This window comes from Apodemus sylvaticus, chromosome 8 (genome assembly GCF_947179515.1).
Source record: "Apodemus sylvaticus chromosome 8, mApoSyl1.1, whole genome shotgun sequence".
NCBI classification, from domain to species: Eukaryota; Metazoa; Chordata; class Mammalia; order Rodentia; family Muridae; genus Apodemus; species Apodemus sylvaticus.
The window spans coordinates 64924817-64944214 of NC_067479.1; the positions used below are offsets into that span (position 1 = coordinate 64924817).

The window sequence follows — 19398 nt, forward strand, 5'->3', positions numbered from 1 at the left end:
GTACCTTCTCCAAAACTGACCATATAATTGGTCACAAGACAGAACTCAACAAATATAAGAAGACCGAACTAATCCCATGACTCCTATCAGATCACTATGGATTAAGAGTGGTCTTCAATAGCAACAAAAACAACAGAAAGCCCATATACACATGGAGGCTGAACAATACTCTACTCAATGATACTGGCCAAAGAAGAAATAAAGAAAGAAATCAAAGACTTTTTAGAATTTAATGAAAATGAAGGCACAACATACCCAAATCTATGGGACACAATGAAAGCAGTGCTAAGAGGAAAACTCATACCCTTGAGTGCCTCCAAAAAGAATCTGGAGAGAGCATACACTAGCATCTTAATGGCAAACCTGAAAGCCCTGGAACAAAAAAGAAGCTAATTCACCCAGGAGGAGTAGAAGACAGGAAATCATCAAACTCAGGGCTGAAATCAATCAAGTAGAAACAAAGAGAAGCATACAAAGAATCAACAAAACCAGGAGCTGGTTCTTTGATAAAATCAACAAGATAAATAAACCCTTAGCCAGACTAATCAAAGGGAACAGAGACAGTATCCAAATTAACAAAATTGGAAATGAAAAGGGAGATAAACAACAAAAACTGAGGAAATTAAAAAAAAAAAAAACCATCAGATCCTACTATAAAAGCCTATATACAACACAACTGGAAAATCTGGAATAAATGGACAATTTCCTAGACAGATACCAAATACCAAAATTAAATCAGTATCAAACATATCATCTAAACAGTCCCATAACCCCTAAAGAAATAGAAAGGGACATAGAAAGTCTTCCAACCACAAAAAGCACAGGACCAGATGGTTTTTGTGCACAATTCTATCAGACCTTCAAAGAAGGCCTAACACCAATACTCTTCAAACTATTCCACAAAATATAAACAGAAGGAACACTACCCAACTCCTTCTACAAAGCCCCAATTATGCTGATACCAAAACCACACGAACATCCAACAAAGAAAGAGAACTTCAGACCAATTTCCCTTATGAACATCGATGCAAAAGTACTCAATAAAATTCTTTCCAACTGAATCCAAGAACACATCAAAACTATCATCCACCATGATCAAGTAGGCTTTATCCCAGGGATGCAGGGATGGCTCAATATATGGAAATCCATCAATGCAGTTTACTACATAAACAAACTCAAAGAAAAAAACCACATGGTCATTTCATTGGATGCTGAAAAATCATTTGACAAAATTTAGCATTCTTTCATGCTTAAAGTCTTGGAACGAACAGGAATTCAAGGCCCATACCTAAACATAGTAAAAGCAATATACAGCAAATCGGTAGCCAGCATCAAACTAAATGGAGAGAAACTTGAAGCAATCCCACTAAAATCAGGGACTAGACAGGGCTGCCCCCTTTCTCCTTATCTTTTCAATATTGTACTTGAGGTACTAGCTCAGGCAATTAGACAACATAAGGAGGTCAAAGGGATACAAATTGGAAAGGAAGAAGTCAAACTATCATTATTTGCAGATGCTATGATAGTCTACCTAAGTGACCCAAAAAACTCCACTAGAGAGCTCCTACAGCTGATAAACAGCTTCAGCAAAGTGGCGGTTATAAAATTAACTCAAGCAAATCAATAGCCTTCCTATACTCAAAGGATAAGCAGGCTGAGAAAGAAATTAGGGAAATGACACCTTTCACCAAAGCCACAAGCAATATAAAGTATCTTAGTGTGACTCTAACCAAACAAGTGAAAGATCTGTATGACAAGAACTTCAGGTCTCTGAAGAAGGAAATTGAAGAAGACCTCAGAAAATGGAAAAATCTTTCGTGCTCATGGATTGGCAGGATTAATATAGTTAAAATGGCCATCTTGCCAAAAGAAATATACAGATTCAATGCAATACCCATCAAAATCCCAACTCAATTCTTCACAGAGTTAGAAAGAGCAGTTCTCAAATTCATCTGGAATAACAAAAAACCCAGGATAGCTAAAACTATTCTCAACAGCAAAAGATCTTCAGGGGAAATCAGTATCTTGGACCTCAAGCAGTACTATAGAGCAATAGTGTTAAAAAATGCATGGTACTGGTACAGTGACAGGCAGGTAGATCAGTGGAATAGGATTGAAGACCCAGAAATGAACCCACACACCTATGGTCACTTGACCTTTGATAAAGGAGCTGAAATCATCCAGTAGAAAAAAAATAGCCTTTTCAACAAATGGTGCTGGCTCAACTGGAGGTCATCATGCAGAAGAATGCAAATTGATCCATTTTTATCTCCTTGTACTAAGCTCAACTCCAACTGGATCAAGGACCTCCACACAAAGCCAGACACACTCAAACTAATAGAAAAGAAAGTGGGGAGAACCCTTGAGGACATGGGCACAGGGGAAAAGTTCCGGAACAGATCACCAATCGCTTATGCTCTAAGATCAAGAATTGACAAATGGGACCTCATAAAATTACAAAGTTTCTGTAAGGCAAAGGACAAAATGGCAACCAACAAATTGGGAAAGCATCTTCACCAACCCTACATCTGACAGAGGGCTAATATCCAATATTATACAAAGAACTAATATCTAATATATACAAAGAACTCAAGAAGTTAGACTTCAGAGAGCCAAATAACCCTATTAAAAAATGGGGTACAGAGCTAAACAAAGAATTTTCACCTGAAGAACTTCAAGTGGCTGAGAAGTACCTTAAGAAATGTTCAGCATCATTAGTGATTAGGGAAATGCAAATCAAAACAATCCTGAGATTTCACCTCATACCAATCAGAATGGCTAAGATTAAAAAAACAGGAGATAGCAGGTGTTGGCGAGGATGAGGACAAAGAGGAACAGTCCTCTACTGCTGGTGGAAATGCAAGTTGGTACAACCACTCTGGAAATCAGTCTGGCGGTTCCTCAGAAAACTGGGCATGTCACTTCTGGAGGACCGTGCTATACCACTCCTGGGCATATACCCAGAGGATTCCTTGGCATGTAATAAGGACACATGCTCCACTATGTTCATAGCAGCCTTATTTGTAATAGCCAGAAGCTGGAAAGAACCCAGATGTCCCTCAATGGAGGAATGGAAACAGAAAATGTGGTATATATACACAATGAAATACTACTCAGCAATAAAAAACAATGAATTCATGAAATTCTTAGGCAAATGGTTGTAACTGGAAAATATTATCCTAAGTGATAGAAAAGAAAACACATGGAATGCAGTCACTAAGTGGATATTAGCCCAGAAGCTCTGAATACCCAATTCACACATCAAATGATTCCCAAGAAGAAGGAAGGAGAGGTCCTTGGTCCTGGAAAGGCTTGATCCAGAATTATAGGGGAGTACCGGGACAGGGAAGAGGGAGGGGGTTGATTGGAGAACATGCAGAGGGAAGAGGGCTTATGGGACTTATGGGAGGGGGAACTGGGAAGGGAAGATCATTTTTAATGTAAACAAAAAATATAGAAAATAAAAAAATGTTGAGAATGTAATACTTTTTTTAAAAAATCACCAAAATGCAAAACTTGTCTTAGTTTCAGTAGCTATAACAGATAATCTGATGCTTCATAATTTATGAAGGAGTTCATCCTTACAGTTCAGGAAGCTGGGAAGTCCAAGGTCAAGGGGCTGCATCTGGCAAGAACCTTCTGTTACTCCATGACACACACTGTTCTAAGTCAGGAGCATGGAAGAGTTACAAAGGAAAATAAGGAATGTGGCTCAGTCAAGGCTGTGCCTACAGCTGATCCTGAAGGAGTCCTGAATGCACGCCAGTCCTTGGTGCCTGTGACACGGCTCTGGCAGCATCTCTGCTTTCTGCTGGTCAGTGTCCTGCTGTCTCTATAGTCCTGCAATCCTCCCTTGGCTCCATCATCCTCTCCAGCTGCCAGACTCACAGCCTGTGGGAGGATGAACTCACTTTCTCTCCTTGTCAGCAGGCTTTGACCGTCTGTCTCCCTCTTTGCTCTCAATAAGCACCTGAGGATAATCTTCCACAGAGAAAGTATTAATGTGTGTACTGTGGTGCTTCGGCAGTTTTTCCTATAAGAAGCCCTTTGCAATTCCAAAATAGAAAAAGAAAATAAAAAAAAAAAAGAGATCACATGATTAGTGTTTCCTAGTCACACAAGGTGTCCATCACAACATGCACCCAGAGATGCCACCCCACATTCTACTCCATAGCTTTGTTCTGTTCATGGTTAATGCATGCACACATATCACAAAATCCAGATTCCATGTTTCATCTTACAGTCCACATTGACAAAGAGTGTCCTTTCTTTTTCTCTGGAATTCTTCATGGAGTCTTTCCTCAGTTCGTGCATCTATTCTGCCCATGTCACTTGGAGTTCAATGTAGATCCCACCACAGTACCAGGCTTGCATGAGGTGAGTGCCTCTTAGTATTTGCGAGTCACCTCCTCCAATTTGACAACTGCTGTTAAGGCAAAACAAGGGCGAATTATTTTCTCTAGAGTCTGGCGACAAATGACCAGGAAAGAAATAGATGTTATTGTCTTTCTTCCCTTTCATGATCCCCTTTGAGAAGAGAAATCCTACAGCCGCTGTAGACTTTCCTTCCACAAGACTCTCAGACAACTGAGCCTTTACAGCTCTTTAATTGACATGTGCTAGGTACGCATATTTATGAGGTATGATATTGGAGTGTGATGATTTGATACAAGTGTGCAGTATGTAATGATCACATTGTGATGATGGACTGGCATTTCCATCTTAAACACTAATTCTTTCTGTTGAATGTCTTTGAACCCCTCTTCTGGTTCTTTATAAGACATACAACAAATTGTAACTCCAGCCACTGCTATGCTGCGGAATGCTAGAAATTCTCATGTCCAACTATTTTTGCCTGCATTGACCCCTTTGTGTTTCTCCCCCCCTCGCTCTTCCCTTCCCCCCTCCCTGGGGACCAGTGTTTGCCCTTTACTTCCAAAGATAAAATCTGCTAACGTCTATATATGAGTGATTATAGCAGGTATTTGCCTTGCAGTATCTGATTTATTTCATCTAACACAATGGCTTCCACTTCCAACTACTTTGCAGCAAATGGCAAGATTCCTTTCTTCTTTGTGGGTACATAATACTTCATCCTTAAAAAAATCCAGTTGTCCAGCGATAAAGTACCATGATTAAATCTATATCTTGGCCATCAAATTTTCCTCAGAAACATCACAAGTGCAAAACCCCTTGAACATTTAGTTTTAGGAATATTATTTTTTCATTGTTTCTGGATTTTGTACATGAGGACATTCAATAAACTCCCGGTCAACTAACTCTCTCTCTCTCTCTCTCTCTCTCTCTCTCTCTCTCTCTCTCTCTCTCTCTCTCCATTCCTCTGTCACAGAAAGCAGCCTCAAAGAAATATTCCCAGTTCAGCAGCGATGTTGCTGAGGCCATCGCCTTCTTTGACTCCATCATTGCAGAGCTAGAGACAGACAAACGGCCAAGAACTACTGAGGCTGACCCGCTTAATGAAGATGTGGACTTCGATGGTGAGTCCTGGGAGAGGCACCTAGCATGGTGAGGGGGAGGCAAGGCTGAGAGTGGGCTCCTGGGAAGACCTCCTTCCCTGGCACCCCAGCCTTGACCCCTCTACCTTGTCTCAGTCACCCTTACTGTCAATGCCCAGCCTACATCTGTGGTTCATTTACGAAGGCTATCATGGTGGGACTTCCCTAAGACTCCATGGGGGAAAGCAAGAGGAGATGATTAAATAGAGAAGCTGTCTTATAGGGGAAACACTTCTGTTTTTCAAGATGAGAAGAAGAAATATGAAATGTGAACATTCTTAATACTACCTAATGGTGCATTCAAAATGGCTAAACTGGCAGTGCTGGGCATGGTGGCACACACCTATAACCCCAGCAATGGGAACTAGGAGGATAGACAAGAGCTTGCAGGCCAGCCTGGGCTACATAAGGAGATTCTGTTTCAAAACTCCATAATTCAGAGCTTGAATAGATCTCTCAATCCATAACTTTCTTGACTCAAAAGCTGGAGGAACAAAGTTCAATCCCTAGCAGCCATGTCTATGTGATGGTGTGAATCTAAAATCTCAGCGGTCGGGAGATAGAGGCTGGGGGAATCCCTGGGTTTGCTTTCCAGCCAGACTAGCTGAATCACTGAGCTGCAGGATAGTGCGAGACCCTGTCTTCCAAAGTAGGGAGGGGTGATGAACTGAAGAAGTCACACACACAAATACATACAAACAACAAAGCCAAAACCAAAACCTCACAAACCACAGAAGTATGTATTTGATGTATGGGCCTTTTATAAAGGAAGAAAACAGACAAGTTCTTTGAACTCAGCTCTGAGCCTTTAAACTACCCAGGGTGGACCATTAGGCAGAGGTGAGAAGAGAGGAGAGGAGAGGAGAGGAGAGGAGAGGAGAGGAGAGGAGAGGAGAGGAGAGGAGAGGTGAGGAGAGGTGAGGAGAGGGAGGAGAGGAGAGGAGAGGTGAGGGGAGGGGAGGAGAGGAGAGGAGAGGAGAGGAGAGGAGAGGAGAGGAGAGGAGAGGAGAGGAGAGGAGAGGAGAGGAGAGGAGAGGAGAGGAGAGGAGAGGAGAGGAGAGGAGAGGAGAGGAGAGGGTGCCTGCCCAGGCACAGATGATCCCAGAGAGGGTGGGGTGGGGTAAGACTTCACTGAAGGGACTCTGGCCACCTTGAGCAGAGCAAACATGGCTCTGGAAGGCCTTATCCTTCTCCCTGATTCCCTCTGTTTTACTAAGACACATTAGGTTACATTCCTAAAGCTAGCCACCAAAGCCTAGTCCCTTATTTGGCCACTTCTTCCTCCTGCGGCTGAGTACCAAGGTCTAACTATTAAAGTACTGAAGTCCAGCAATCAATCAAAAGTCCCTATGGATCACCTGCTCAATATGCTCAATCAAAGTTAAATTTCTCATCCTAATACATAGTTTCCCCCTTTACCTTTACAAACTGCCATTTTCTTCCATAGCGTGTTTGTCTACTCTCTATCCAGAGGCAGTCCTTTGTCCCACTCTGGGGGACAAAATCCCTGCCCCCTCTCCTTGCTCCCTTCCTCTTCTCCCTCATCTTCCGTCTCCTATAGCCTTTGTCTCGTATTCCCTGCCCTCTGTCCCTCTGGGGCAAGTGCATCTCCTTTATGCTGAGAACTTGGTCTTGGGGGATCCTGAGCCGATATCATTCCTCATATTCACGTCTAACCGAAATGCTGTCCTGACGGCAGAAGTCCCAACACTTGTGAACTGAGTCCGCTTTTACTTTCCAGAACTGTTACTATCTTAATCTGCATCGCCCCCTCCCCCAAACTGTGGACCTTATCAATGACTTTGTTCAGAGTCTAGCTTAAGACAATGGTGATTGGCATAAATATCAGGCCATTCTTGAGTATTATCTAATCTCACCACAAGATAGGCTCATGGTTTCCTGTTGCTCTGGTGTGGCAGGCACTGCATTTTCATGGTGGCTTCTGTGGTTGCAAGGGCAACACCCACTGCAGATCACTCTACCTTACATGCATCTTAGTGTATTCTCTGCCTCCCATGCTGCTCTTGCCCCCATGACAGCGGCCCGGAAACCCACCGAAACTGAGGAAAGGAAGACAGAGTCCTGAAGGACACAAAGGCATCCTCATGGTTGTAATGAAAATGATGGCTGACATGAACGGGCTGTGTGTGGAGGGCTGGGAATGTTGTTCAGTTGGAAGAGGGCTTGTCTGGTGCTCACAAAGTCCCGAAGTCCATTCCCAGCACTGTAAGAACACAGAATGATACATAGAATTCCAGCACTCCAGAGGAAGGAGCAGGAGGCTCAGAATTCTAAGAATATCCTTGGCTACAAAGAGAGTTCAAGGCTAGCCTGGGCTACGTGACCCCCCCCCATCCTCCTGCCCCAAAGAAAATGAAACAAAAGCCCCATAAACATAATAAAGGCCATATCTTTAATCCCAGTACATGAGAGAGAGGCAGAGAAGCAGAGGCAGAGGCAGAGGCAGAGGCAGAGGCAGAGGCAGAGGCAGAGGCAGAGGCAGAGACAGAGGCAGAAGGACCTCTGTGGGTTCCCATAGCGAGTTCTAGACCAACCAAGAGACCTTATCCATTGTGAGACCTTATCTCAAAAGGAGAAAAGCAAAGCAAAGGTCAGAGTTGTGTGAGTTTTCCTGGAAAGACAGAACATAAATATGTCTGCTTACCCCAGTGTCTAGGGCCTAGACAGACAACCCACGGCAGACCAAAATAACCTTTGCCCCAATGTCCAAACTGATGGACCAATAAAGTTTTATTGAGGTTATGAACAGGAGTGTGGGTGAGGGGTTACCTTCAAAGAGAGGGGCAAACTCAGAAGCAGCTGCATCCATCACAGGAAAGCCCACCCCACCTGAGGTGAGGACTCCTGGCTCCCAACAGCCTGCAGGCAGCAGCTGCAGCCTCCTCTCTCCATGGTTCAGCTGCTCTGTCCGGCGACTCTTTACTCCTTTCTAAGTTTTGGGTGAGGACTCCATAGTCTTTCAAGTTTTTGTTCAGGCACATGGGATCTTTTGGCGACCGGTTGTCCACCACTGTTGCTGGGGGATACATTCCATCCTGACAGAAATGTTTGCATGTGGAGGGGGAGCTGCCATTGGGAGGAGTGGGTCATAGGACAGCTTGTGAGAGCGCTCAGTGGCAAAAGTATCTGAGCCTGAAAAACTGAATTAAATCCCCAGAGACAACTCACTCGAGCAGATTAGTGTCTGATGCACCGTTTCCCCCAAAATAGCACCAATAATCTATGTTCACTATAAATTAAATTAACCAAACAGCACGGCAGAGAGTAAAAGAGCTAGGAGTCATGGCCCAGCTTCTTCGGGTTCACAGTGCCCTTACAGAGGACCAGAATTCAGTCTCCAGCACCCACCCTGGGCTCCCGTAGCTCTAGCTTCAGGGGATTCAACACCCACTTCTGGCTCCATTCAGAGCACTCACATGCACATAATTAAAACAAAACTAATTTAAAAAAGAAACTAAAAACCAATTACCTTCTGTAAGTCACTACCACTGTTAATACTTGGGCATATGACTTTCACAAAGGGATTTCAACACACTTGATTTTTATTTATATTTTCCTTTTAACAAAAATAGGATCTCTTAGAACAATATACAGTACAGATCTGGGCTCTGTCCCAATCGAAGCTTACAGAGTCAGACTTCGCACCCTGCCACCCCACCCTCCCAGCCCCCCAGCCCCTGAGGCCTCCTGCAGAACTCCCAAGAGTGAGCTCCATCTTCTTTTTGCTGTGGATTCCCTGCCTGTTCATCTGTTCATGCTCTCCTTAACCTTCTGCTCCCCTGACAGCAGGGGGTGGGGGGCTGGGGGTGGGGGTGGGGCGTGGTGTCAGCTGCCCAGGTCACTTGATTTCTTCTCTCTTCCAGTGGCGACCAGCTCACGGGAGCACAGCTTGCATTCCAACTGGATTCTACGGGCACCGCGCAGACATTCTGAGGCCATTACTGCCCATGCCACTACCGATAGCCGGTTGCGGAGGAGCACGGAGCACAGGGCCGCTGGCACCCAGCGGAGGCTCGAGAGACACCCCATTTACCTGCCCAAGGCTGTGGAAGGGGCCTTCAACACCTTGAAATTTAAGCCCAAAGCCCACAAAAAAGAGTAAGTGCTTGGAATGAACAGAACCAGAACAAGTGCTAAAGTTGTTGATTTTACAGGGCAAAGGTGAGGGTGGTGGTGGTGGTAAGATGTTTTCTCACAGGCTGCCCTCCCCCAGCCTAGCTCACGGCTGTCCTCCGATCAGGCCTTGCTTCCATCTTTCTGCCCCCTTCCTCTCTGGCCCGCTGCTTACACCTTCTGGATATCTCTAAGGTAGCTTGGGTTCTACAGAGCAGAGCACCAAGCAAGAAGCAACGTTACATGGAGACATTGCTGCTTTGGAAGACAGTGAGTGGCCAAACTCTGCTCTGCTCTGCTGAGCAGGACTTCCTGCTGGCCTGGCCCCTGTGGGGACATACTACCTCTGGCTCCTGTGGCCTCTCCTGACACATCCTTCTCTCCTAAGACTATATCTCATGGCCAAGTCTCACAGTTCCTGTACCTCATGCAGGACAACCACTAGGCCATGTCACAGCACACAAGGGTCTAGTCAGACTCCATAGCTATCCTCTCACAAGCCGCTCAACTCTGGTGGAATCAGTGTTTCCTTGATAACATTTTACTTCCATGGTAAAAAGAAATGTGCTTGGCATAGTAAAGCCTTGGCCCAGCACTCACCCTTGACCTTTTCCTTCAAGGTCAGGTCAATGCCCACCTCAAGTCCATCCACGCCCTACCCCAAGGCCTAGAACTGGGGGAACAACATGGTGTTCTCTGCAGGAATGGTGGTACTTTAGGTGTCCCTCTCCTCTGTGCAGTGGCCGGCTTGAACTCAATTTTCTTTTCTTTCCTTGCAGTCTAGGGAGCTCCAGACAGATCCTTCGCAGCTTCTCCAAAGAAGACACGGAGTGGGATGAGGAGTTCTTCACACAGGAGTCTCTAGAAGATGATCATTACGGGACAGAGTATCCCAAAGGGGAGTGGCTGGTCCGAGAAAGACTCTGGGAGCGGACAGTGCCCTGATTTGATTTGCCTTAGCCTGGGTCTGTGACAGGAGGTTTGCTTTCAGGGCAGTGTGAAATGTTTGGTAGAGTTTAAAAAACGAAATTATAAAGCTGGAAGACAACCAAACTCCTCGACACACTACCTGACGGAGCCCAGCTAGTGCCAAATAGAAGCTGAGTTTCCCAGGGAGACATTTCCTGGGGGGAGTCAGAGCCTGGGCTTCCTACGGGAGTGGCTAGGAGAAAGTGGAACCTGGACGCTGGTGTTCCAGAGCAGAGGCACAGGGGACCTGAATGAGTGTCCCTACACCTTGGCTGGCCTGTCACACATAGGAGATTTTGCACATGGCTGTAGGTAATGTGCTCAGAACTGGAAAGGAGCCAATCTGGAGTTCTGGCCCAAAGTTTCCAAGACTGTGTCCCAGAAGCCTATTGGTGAAGTCCTGAGGTCCCTCCTTTCATGCAATACACAATCCAGAAAGTACCCACTCTGCTTTAGGTCTTCTCAGGGTTTCCAGAATCTTCTGCCACTAGGGTAAAAATGAGGCCAACATCCTTTCAGTAGGATAGAGACAGGTTGCATCAGGGCACGCCTTATGATCACACTGTCACCCCCAGCCCAACAGTCCTGCTCCTCCTCACAGACAGCTGGCTCAAGGTGGTGGAGGTAGGTGGGTCTTCTCTAATTCTCCTTCCTAATTCTTACACACACAAAGCTATATCCACGCAAGCAGCTCATCACAGGCTCTGCATCTCCCAGTTCCAGGGAGCTGAACCATGATGTTCTTTCTGTCTAGGAAGAATTTTGTAGTTCAGCCATTGGCTGACTCGCTGCTCCACTGTCAGGGTGTGCTTTGTATACAGGCCAGCACACAGTCTGTATTTGGCCATAGAGTTACACCAGTTAAGAAGACACTCCACTTCGACCTTCCTGCTTTTTCTCTCATCCAAATACTAACCAGGTGTCTTAGTCACTATTCCCTTGCTGTGATGAGACGCCATGACCAAGGCAGCTCACAGAAGAAAGGGTTTATTTGGAGCTTATGGTTCCAGAGGCTGAGTCCATGACCATCATGGAGGGGAGAAAGCCTGCCAGCAGGCAGGCCCGGCACTGGAGCAGAAGCTGAGAGCTCTTGTCCTGAAATAACAACCACAAGGGAGAGAGGAAGGCAGGGAGGGAGGGGAGAGAGATGACAGGTGTACAAGCTGACTGGGGTTAGTTTCTACTTTTGAAATCTCAAAGTTATCCCAGTAATACAGCTCCTCCAACAAGGCCACACCTCCCAATCCTTCCCAAACAGTTCTTCCAACTGGGGCCCAATATTTAATGTATGGGGCCATTCTCAATCAAGCCGTCACACCTGGCCTAAACCCACTCAGCTTCTGAGAGAGCTGAGATCAGGTATGCTGGTGGGGAGGATTGTGGGTGGAATTAGACCCTCCTCACTGACTTCTGGCATCTTATTATACAATGGTGACTTTTCAAGGAGCATCCCCATAAATGTTAGCCTGCCTGGGATAGGGAAGCAGACATAGAAAGAAAAGTGCTATCTAAATCAAGCCAGGGACACCCTAGGCTTAGTGAACATGACAATTGCATCAAGTTCTGTGCGGTGTTTGTTTAAATCAAATAGTAATAATTAAAACCTTTATTTATGTTATCTTTCGTGTCTGAAGCTGAGAATTTTTAGCTCTGAAGAAAAGTGACAGCAAGCGTGCAGCAGCCCTAGGGAGGTCAAGCCAGCATTTCCCAGGTGAACACACACCCGCCCTTTGTGTCCTCCGCATTGTTTCTCAAGTGCCAACGTCACTGTCTGGGAGGTTTCTTTCGATTGTTGCTTGACCAAAAAGCAACATTTGAAGAGTTGTTTTATAAACAGCTGCTTTAATGCTGTGGTCCATCTGCACAGATTTCTTCCTGAATGTGGCTTTCTTTAAAGTTCTGTGTTTGAAAGCTCTTTGGTGCAGACAAACTTGGGAGTTGGGGGTGGGGGATGGAGTGGGGAAGAAGTCTCACCAAGCCACCGTTTGTAGTAGGCCACCCTGATCTACCTTGGGGAAGCCACCATGTCACCTTGTGTTTAAAGATAAGTCAAGGGGGCAGGATGGAGAAGATGCTCAGAGCCCAGAGAACTTTCCCCTCTGGGGTTTCTTCTCTGGGATATGAAGCTAGACCAGTCCACTTTGCTTGGGGCTTTAAATGCTTTTGTCTTTAGATGCTTTGTCTTTAGTAAGACAGCCTGCTTGCAAAGTTCTCAGAGTTGAATTCATGTCTTCTGGGACAACTTTTCTTTGAAGATGATGGTAAATCCCAGGATCTGGGCTATGGCTCATGAATCTTGTACATACAAGGCTCTGAGATAAGTCGAATTGGAAACAATAAAATGTGATTTGGGAAAACCAAGATGCTCTGACTGATTCTTGTCCTTCTTGAGATATCCAGTTATTTAAGGGGATCAGTTAGTCAAAACTGTCTTAGTCTGGTTAGATGAAAGGTAGAACGATGCCTTATTCAATAAAGTTCTTGTAAGCAGAAAGGCCTAAGTTCAATTCTCTACAACTTTTAAAAAATATTTATTTTATTTATGTGAGTACACTGTAGCTGTCTTCAAACACATCAGAAGAGGGTATCTGATACATTACAGATGGTTGTAAACCACCATGTGGTTGCTAGGAATTGAATTCAGGGCCTCTGGGAGAGCAGTCAGTACTCTTAACCACTGAACCATCTCTCTACCCCAACTTTTTTTAAAAAGTAAAACAAAGATTCTAAAAGCCAAGTTTGGTAGCACACACTTGTAATCCCAGCACTGGGAAGGTAGAGACAGGTGGATCTTTGGGACTACCAGAGTCTGTCAGCGTATCCTAATTGCAAAGCTGTAGACCTGTGGGAGACCCTAGCTCAGACAAAAGCCAAGATAGATGGCACCCAAAGAAAGACACCTGAGATTGTCTCTTAGCCTTCACACACACACATATGTGCACACCTGCACATGTGTGAACACATACACACATAAATACACACACACACACACACACACACACACACACAAGGAACAGAAAGAAAAAGGAAAGAAATGAAAAAAAGAAAGAGACAATTTTAAAGAAGTGTGAGACTCCCTGGCCTTTAGCCACTGGCTTTGTGTCCTCTCATCCCCATGGAAGCTTCCCATCACTGGGTTGCTATGCAGCAACTGAGAACACAGCTACCTGGTGTTAGACCAGAGCATCTCTAACAGAAGGCTATAATTCCCACATTACTGGCTGACTTTCATAGTGATTTGTCTCTTGCTATTGTTAATAATTTATCAAAAATAATCATAATTAAAAAATAAATTATCACAAATATAAAAGCATAAACTCCCCACAAGTTTATTACCTTAAAATTTGGAAGTGGGAACCCCAAATTAGCCATGTTGGCTCAGGGTTAGTAGGGCTTGCTCCTTCCGAAGCTCTCCCTGGCCTTTGGGGATGCCTGCATTCCTTGGCTAGTGCCTCTGTCCTTGTATGACCCCAGCCTTTTGCTTCCTCAGAGCTCCAGCTGCCTCCCTTTTATAAGGGCATTTGCAATGATATCGGTCCCTCTTATTTGGATAATTCAGGATACTTGATCCATCTCAGAATCTTTCATTTAACCAAATAATCAGAATCTCAGGCAAGATAATGCTCCTAGGTTCTGGGGTTAGTGGAGCGTCTTTGGGAGGCCATTCTTTTTTCAACCATACATACCCAGTACCACAAGATGTCACTGAAGGCTTGTCACAGGAAAGTCTGAGTTAGTGGCAGGAGGCTGGCTGGGGCAAGAGTATTCAGACACTACTGTTTCCTCTCGTTCTCCACGGGCAGCTTGCTTGCAGTCACACCAGCAGGTGTCCTCTTGGTTGTGCTCCTCATGAGCTAACCCGAGGATGCTCGCTCACACAAGCTCCCTACTTCACTTGGAGCTGCAAGAGAGAGAACACAGTCTGAGCTACTGTCCACGGTGCCTGGAGCCTCACTAATCACAGACTGTTGATGGCCTGAGTGACAGTTGGTCTGAATGAACAAAGTGAAGAAGTGGACAGCAAGAGACATCACCCACCGTGTAAAGGGTTTGGTGGGGAGGGAGGGAGGGATTTAGGCTGAGGCTGTATCGCGCATGCTCTGTGCTGGAGGATGTGTGGCAGGTTTGAGGCCGCTCAGAGCTTAAATTCATTCATGAGACATAAATGCTGAAATAGAGCGGCCAGAGATGCCGGACAGGGACTGCGGGGGAACCTGGAGCAGAAGAAGAAGATGGATGAGAGAAGAATGAGAAGGAGCAGTTCGCACTGGGGGTGTGCTGAGGACACGGGAGGCCTCACTTATCCCAAATGGGAATCTAGGAAAATCATAATACTTTATTATTGTTATTATCACAATTATTATCACTATGATCTCCTAATAGTTTGGATTATGACTTAGAATCATTATGCCTAGCTCTGTTATTTTCAATTAAAACATGTATTTGTTTATACATATGTGTGTGCCTGCATGAGCACATTTGTCTGCAGCTACCCAGGGAGGCAGAGGATACTGGGTCCCCCTGGAGCTGGGAAGATGAGTAGTTATGAGCCACCTAATGTATCTGTTTGGTCTAAAACCTGATTCCTATGCTAGGACAGTGCTTGGAGCCATCCCTCTAGCCCCACCCCTTTTATAAACAGCCTCATTATGTAGCTTTGATAGGTCTGAAACTCAATGCACAGAATAGGTTGGCCTCGAACTCAGAGAGGTCCTGCCTCTGCTTCCTAAGCGCCAAGATTAAATATGTGTGCCAACACGCCTGGCATCATCGGCACCATCGTTCGCCTGAGGTAAGACCCAGGCTGGACTCGGACTTGCTGTGCTGTGGTGATGCTGGGATGATAGTGTACATCACATGCATGCCTATAACGGTCTAACTTAGAGCGCTAAGGTGATAATTACATGATCACTGCCTGTCAGAGTGCAGGGCCCAGAGACATTATTAGCTGGTTATAATTATCACCTAGGATATTAATTTTGCCACACACTTAAAACAGTAATGGAAGAAGATGTCTAAGAAATGTTCTTCTAAACATCATTGGAGGAAAAACGATATTAGAAAATCACTTTCAGGAAGACACTGTGATGAAAGTGGCCTCTCCAAAGACACAGGTCTGTCCCCTCCCCTACCTCCACCCCCTTGTCTAGCTCCTGACAAAGAATCAGGTCTGAGCAGAATCAGGAATCCTCACAGCAGCAGCTGAGGCACAATGGGCGTGGTCAATATGGTAGCTAACATTTTCCAGTCTTTCAAAGCATCTGCATTTAAGTGCCAACCGAATTGTTTGTAATGTGACCTGTTTGCAATTGGGTCACCTGATTGCCTCTTTAGCAAATAAATCTGATTCAGTTAAACTTGAAAGAAGCAGACATTGTTCTTAAACGAGCCCCTGCGTGTCACAATGCTTTTAGATTTATGATCATCACCCTTGCCTGTTTTCATATGTAACACCGCAGTTACAAAACTGTGACCTGGAGATGATTCTAGCCCTAATTTAATGGTTAAGGCAACCTTTCTCAGAGTACACTGTATCTCTTTCTGGGATCTGTATGTATGCTCGACTTTGGCCACACGATGGCGCTTTTTGTCCAGCAATTCCCCGTCGGCCGCGGGCTGAAATTTCGAAAGGCAAGCTGAAGAGAGGGGGAGCAGAGGGTAGAGCAGGTTCATACCGCCTGGAGGCGAGCTGGGCTCGTGGGTGAATGCCCTCACTGTGGAAAAAGCCTACGTTTTCTCTTGTTTCCTGGATCCCAAGCGAAGGCGCTCATATGAAATGAAAGGAGGAAATGCTGAAACCCAAGCCCTGGTGCACACACAAATCAAAACTCCATCTTCCAGTGTACGGGATGGGAGGGCCTCTATCTATCATCTATCATCTATCTATCTATCTATCATCTATCTATCATCTATCTATCATCTATCTATCATCTATCTATCTATCATCTATCTATCATCTATCTATCTATCTATCTATCATCTATCTATCTATCTATCATCTATCTATCTATCTATCATCTATCTATCTATCTATCTTTCATCTATCTATCTATCATCTATCTATCTATCATCTATCTATCTATCTATCTATCATCTATCTATCTATCATCTATCTATCATCTATCTATCTATCTATCATCTATCTATCTATCATCTATCTATCTATCTATCATCTATCTATCTATCTATCATCTATCTATCTATCTATCTATCTATCATCATCATCATCATCATCTTATTTATCTTTGAAAGAGTCAATAATAAAGTCATTTACTATTAATTTTCCTAGGAAAGGGGTATTACCTGATTCACTAAGTTTCTGTGGTGTGGGAGCCCCAAGAAAGCCTCTGGTTTCTCTGCACCACTGTTGGCATCTTTCAGGGCCAGAGGGGAAGGGTGGCTAATGATAAGAGGACCAACTTTACAGGGTCATAGTAAGGAGGAAAGGAAATGATGCAGAACCTAAGGACATTGCTCACATCCACGGGTGAAAACCCAGCAGTTTTGTGTGATTTATCCTAAACCAAGTGGAGTGCGCTGGGCCCAGTACAGCGGAGCGTGTGGCCGGAACAAATGATGATTGCAACAGCTGATGTGACCCGTCTAAAGCATGGCTGCCGGCTGTGGCTGGTTAGGGACATAGACTGTCTTCTGGGATTGGTTCCCCTGACATTTGCATGCTGAATTAATGACTGTGGAAATAGGACTGGAAGAAATCTGGAGCCTTTGTTTCAGACTGATTTTATCATTATCATTATCATCATTATTATTAATTATTAATTTGTTTTTGAGACAGGGGCTTGATGACTTGAGCCCCCCATTTCCCTCCCTCAGCTGTCCTAGTGGTGAGATTACAAGCTCCAATCACAATGCTGCTCTCCTGACACTCTTGTCTTGTTTTGTCTTGTTTTGTTTTTGAGACAGGGTCTTGCTATGTTGTTCTGTCTCCTGCGGAACAGTCTCCCTCCTCAGCTTCCCAACTGGCAATGGCCAACGGCCAGTCCCATGGTGACTGGCTCAAAAGTCTGGCTTTTACCTCAGCCCTACCTTTAGCCCAGTTATCCCCACTCAAGCCACAGTTCAGTGAGATGTTAGCGGCACCAGGGGAGACAATCAAGTAGCACCCAATGCTACACAGATGCAAATGCAAAACCAGATAAGGGTGGGAGTTCCCGGGCTCTCTCCTATGCTTCCTTAACCAAGAGCGAAAGCTTATTTAAGCTCGTGCTATTCTCTAAACAATGACAGCTCGCCTCTCCTTGCACAGGGTGCTAAGACTGTCTCGCTGGGTCAGCTTACAAGTTATCTGAAGTGTGTCTGATGAAGTTGTATTTACGAACACCCGTCTAATGGAAAGGAGGACGGGGTATGAATTGCTATGTGCTGGGTATGTGCTAAAGGTTAAAATGTCAGACAGGGCAGAAGGTGCACTCACTGTATGACACCCTCGAGTGGAGTTTGGGAGCAAGTAAAACCATCTACAGGTATAGTGAGGAGGACAGTGGGAAGGCTTGGGTGGGGGGGAGTGGAGGGCTGGCTGAATAGGGAACCAAGGGAACTTCCTTGACAATGCAGACACTCTGCCTCTATTGGGGTCTGAGTTACGCTAGCATATACATTTGCCAGAATTCGTGGGACTGTTCACTCGAGGGCAACAAAGGCAGCCACAAACAAACAAAGAGCAAAAAACAAAACAAAACAATAAAAACCCCAAACCCCCTAAAACCAAGAAACTGGTCTCTCAAAACAGTGACCCCAGGATATCCAGGGAGGCCTGTGATGTCATGGGAAAGGAGGGGGTCTTCCCATACAGTAACAAGTCCTCCCAGCTGCTAATGCATCTGAAAAACACACGAGATGCCAGCTAATCTTGCAGACAGCTTCGAAAGCCAGGGACAGCCTTTCTCATGCACATGCTGTCTGTGTCTTTTCAAATGTTTACAGAGTATTTACAAAGAGTAGTCCTTTGGGTGGCAGTTGTAATTAGGGAAACTGGCAGAGAAAATTAACACATACCATAAAAGAGGGATAATTAGTCCTCTGCCATATACAATATTGTTATCAAATGGCATTCACCCTGGAATCTGATTGGTTTGCACACAGTGGCCTCCTAGGGACGCTCCTCCCTTCCACATTACTCTGGGTAGGAAGCTGCTGCGTTCCATGGATGATGGGCCATATGGCACTTAACATCAGAATGAAAATGGGCTTGTGCTTCTTGCGTGAGATGCTAAAATTTATTAGAAAATCAGAAAGCCTAATTTCCACCAAGTTCCCGAGACCTTCCATCTGCTTCATGAAAAAGAAAGAGGGAGGTTTAAAAAAAATGTAAAAAGAAAAGCCATTTGCTTATTGTGAAGTGTAAGTGTGAGCGTTTGTATGTGTTTGCAAAATCAGGGACTGGGTTGAGGGCTGTGAGGGGGAATCAGAGCAAGGAGGACGTTTGGCAGGGCCGAAAGAGCTGTCAGCTGAATGTGATGGGAAGGGTGGGGAAGCGTAAGTATGGAAATCATCTATCCTGGAGACATTTTCTCAGGACCACATGTCCTCTCCACGTAGAATCAGCACAGAGTCTTCTAGCTTTTGCAAATATGCAAAATCACTGCCTAACCCCCCACCCCACCCCCACCCCCGAAATGAAGATGGGACTTCGCAGAGTCCTGGTGTCTCTGAGGTTCTGGCCTCCAGGAGAAACACACTGGAAAGAGTCAAGGAACGAGATGCCAGGAAAGCTTTCTCAGGCGAGCTCAGCTGGGCAGGAGAGGGCTGAAAGGAGGCT

General features: G+C 45.1%; 1 protein-coding gene across 1 annotated transcript in view; it reads left to right on the forward strand.

Moving 5' to 3' along the window:
- The window catches only part of C8H13orf42 (chromosome 8 C13orf42 homolog), a 35623-nt gene extending 23969 nt beyond the window's left edge, over positions 1-11654 (forward strand). Inside the window, exons 2-4 of the mRNA XM_052191239.1 lie at positions 5351-5498; positions 9401-9635; positions 10430-11654. Coding sequence (XP_052047199.1) covers positions 5351-5498; positions 9401-9635; positions 10430-10595 — 549 coding nt within the window. The 3' untranslated portion in view covers positions 10596-11654. The remainder of the gene's footprint in view (positions 1-5350; positions 5499-9400; positions 9636-10429) is intronic.
- Positions 11655-19398: the final 7744 nt, after the last annotated feature.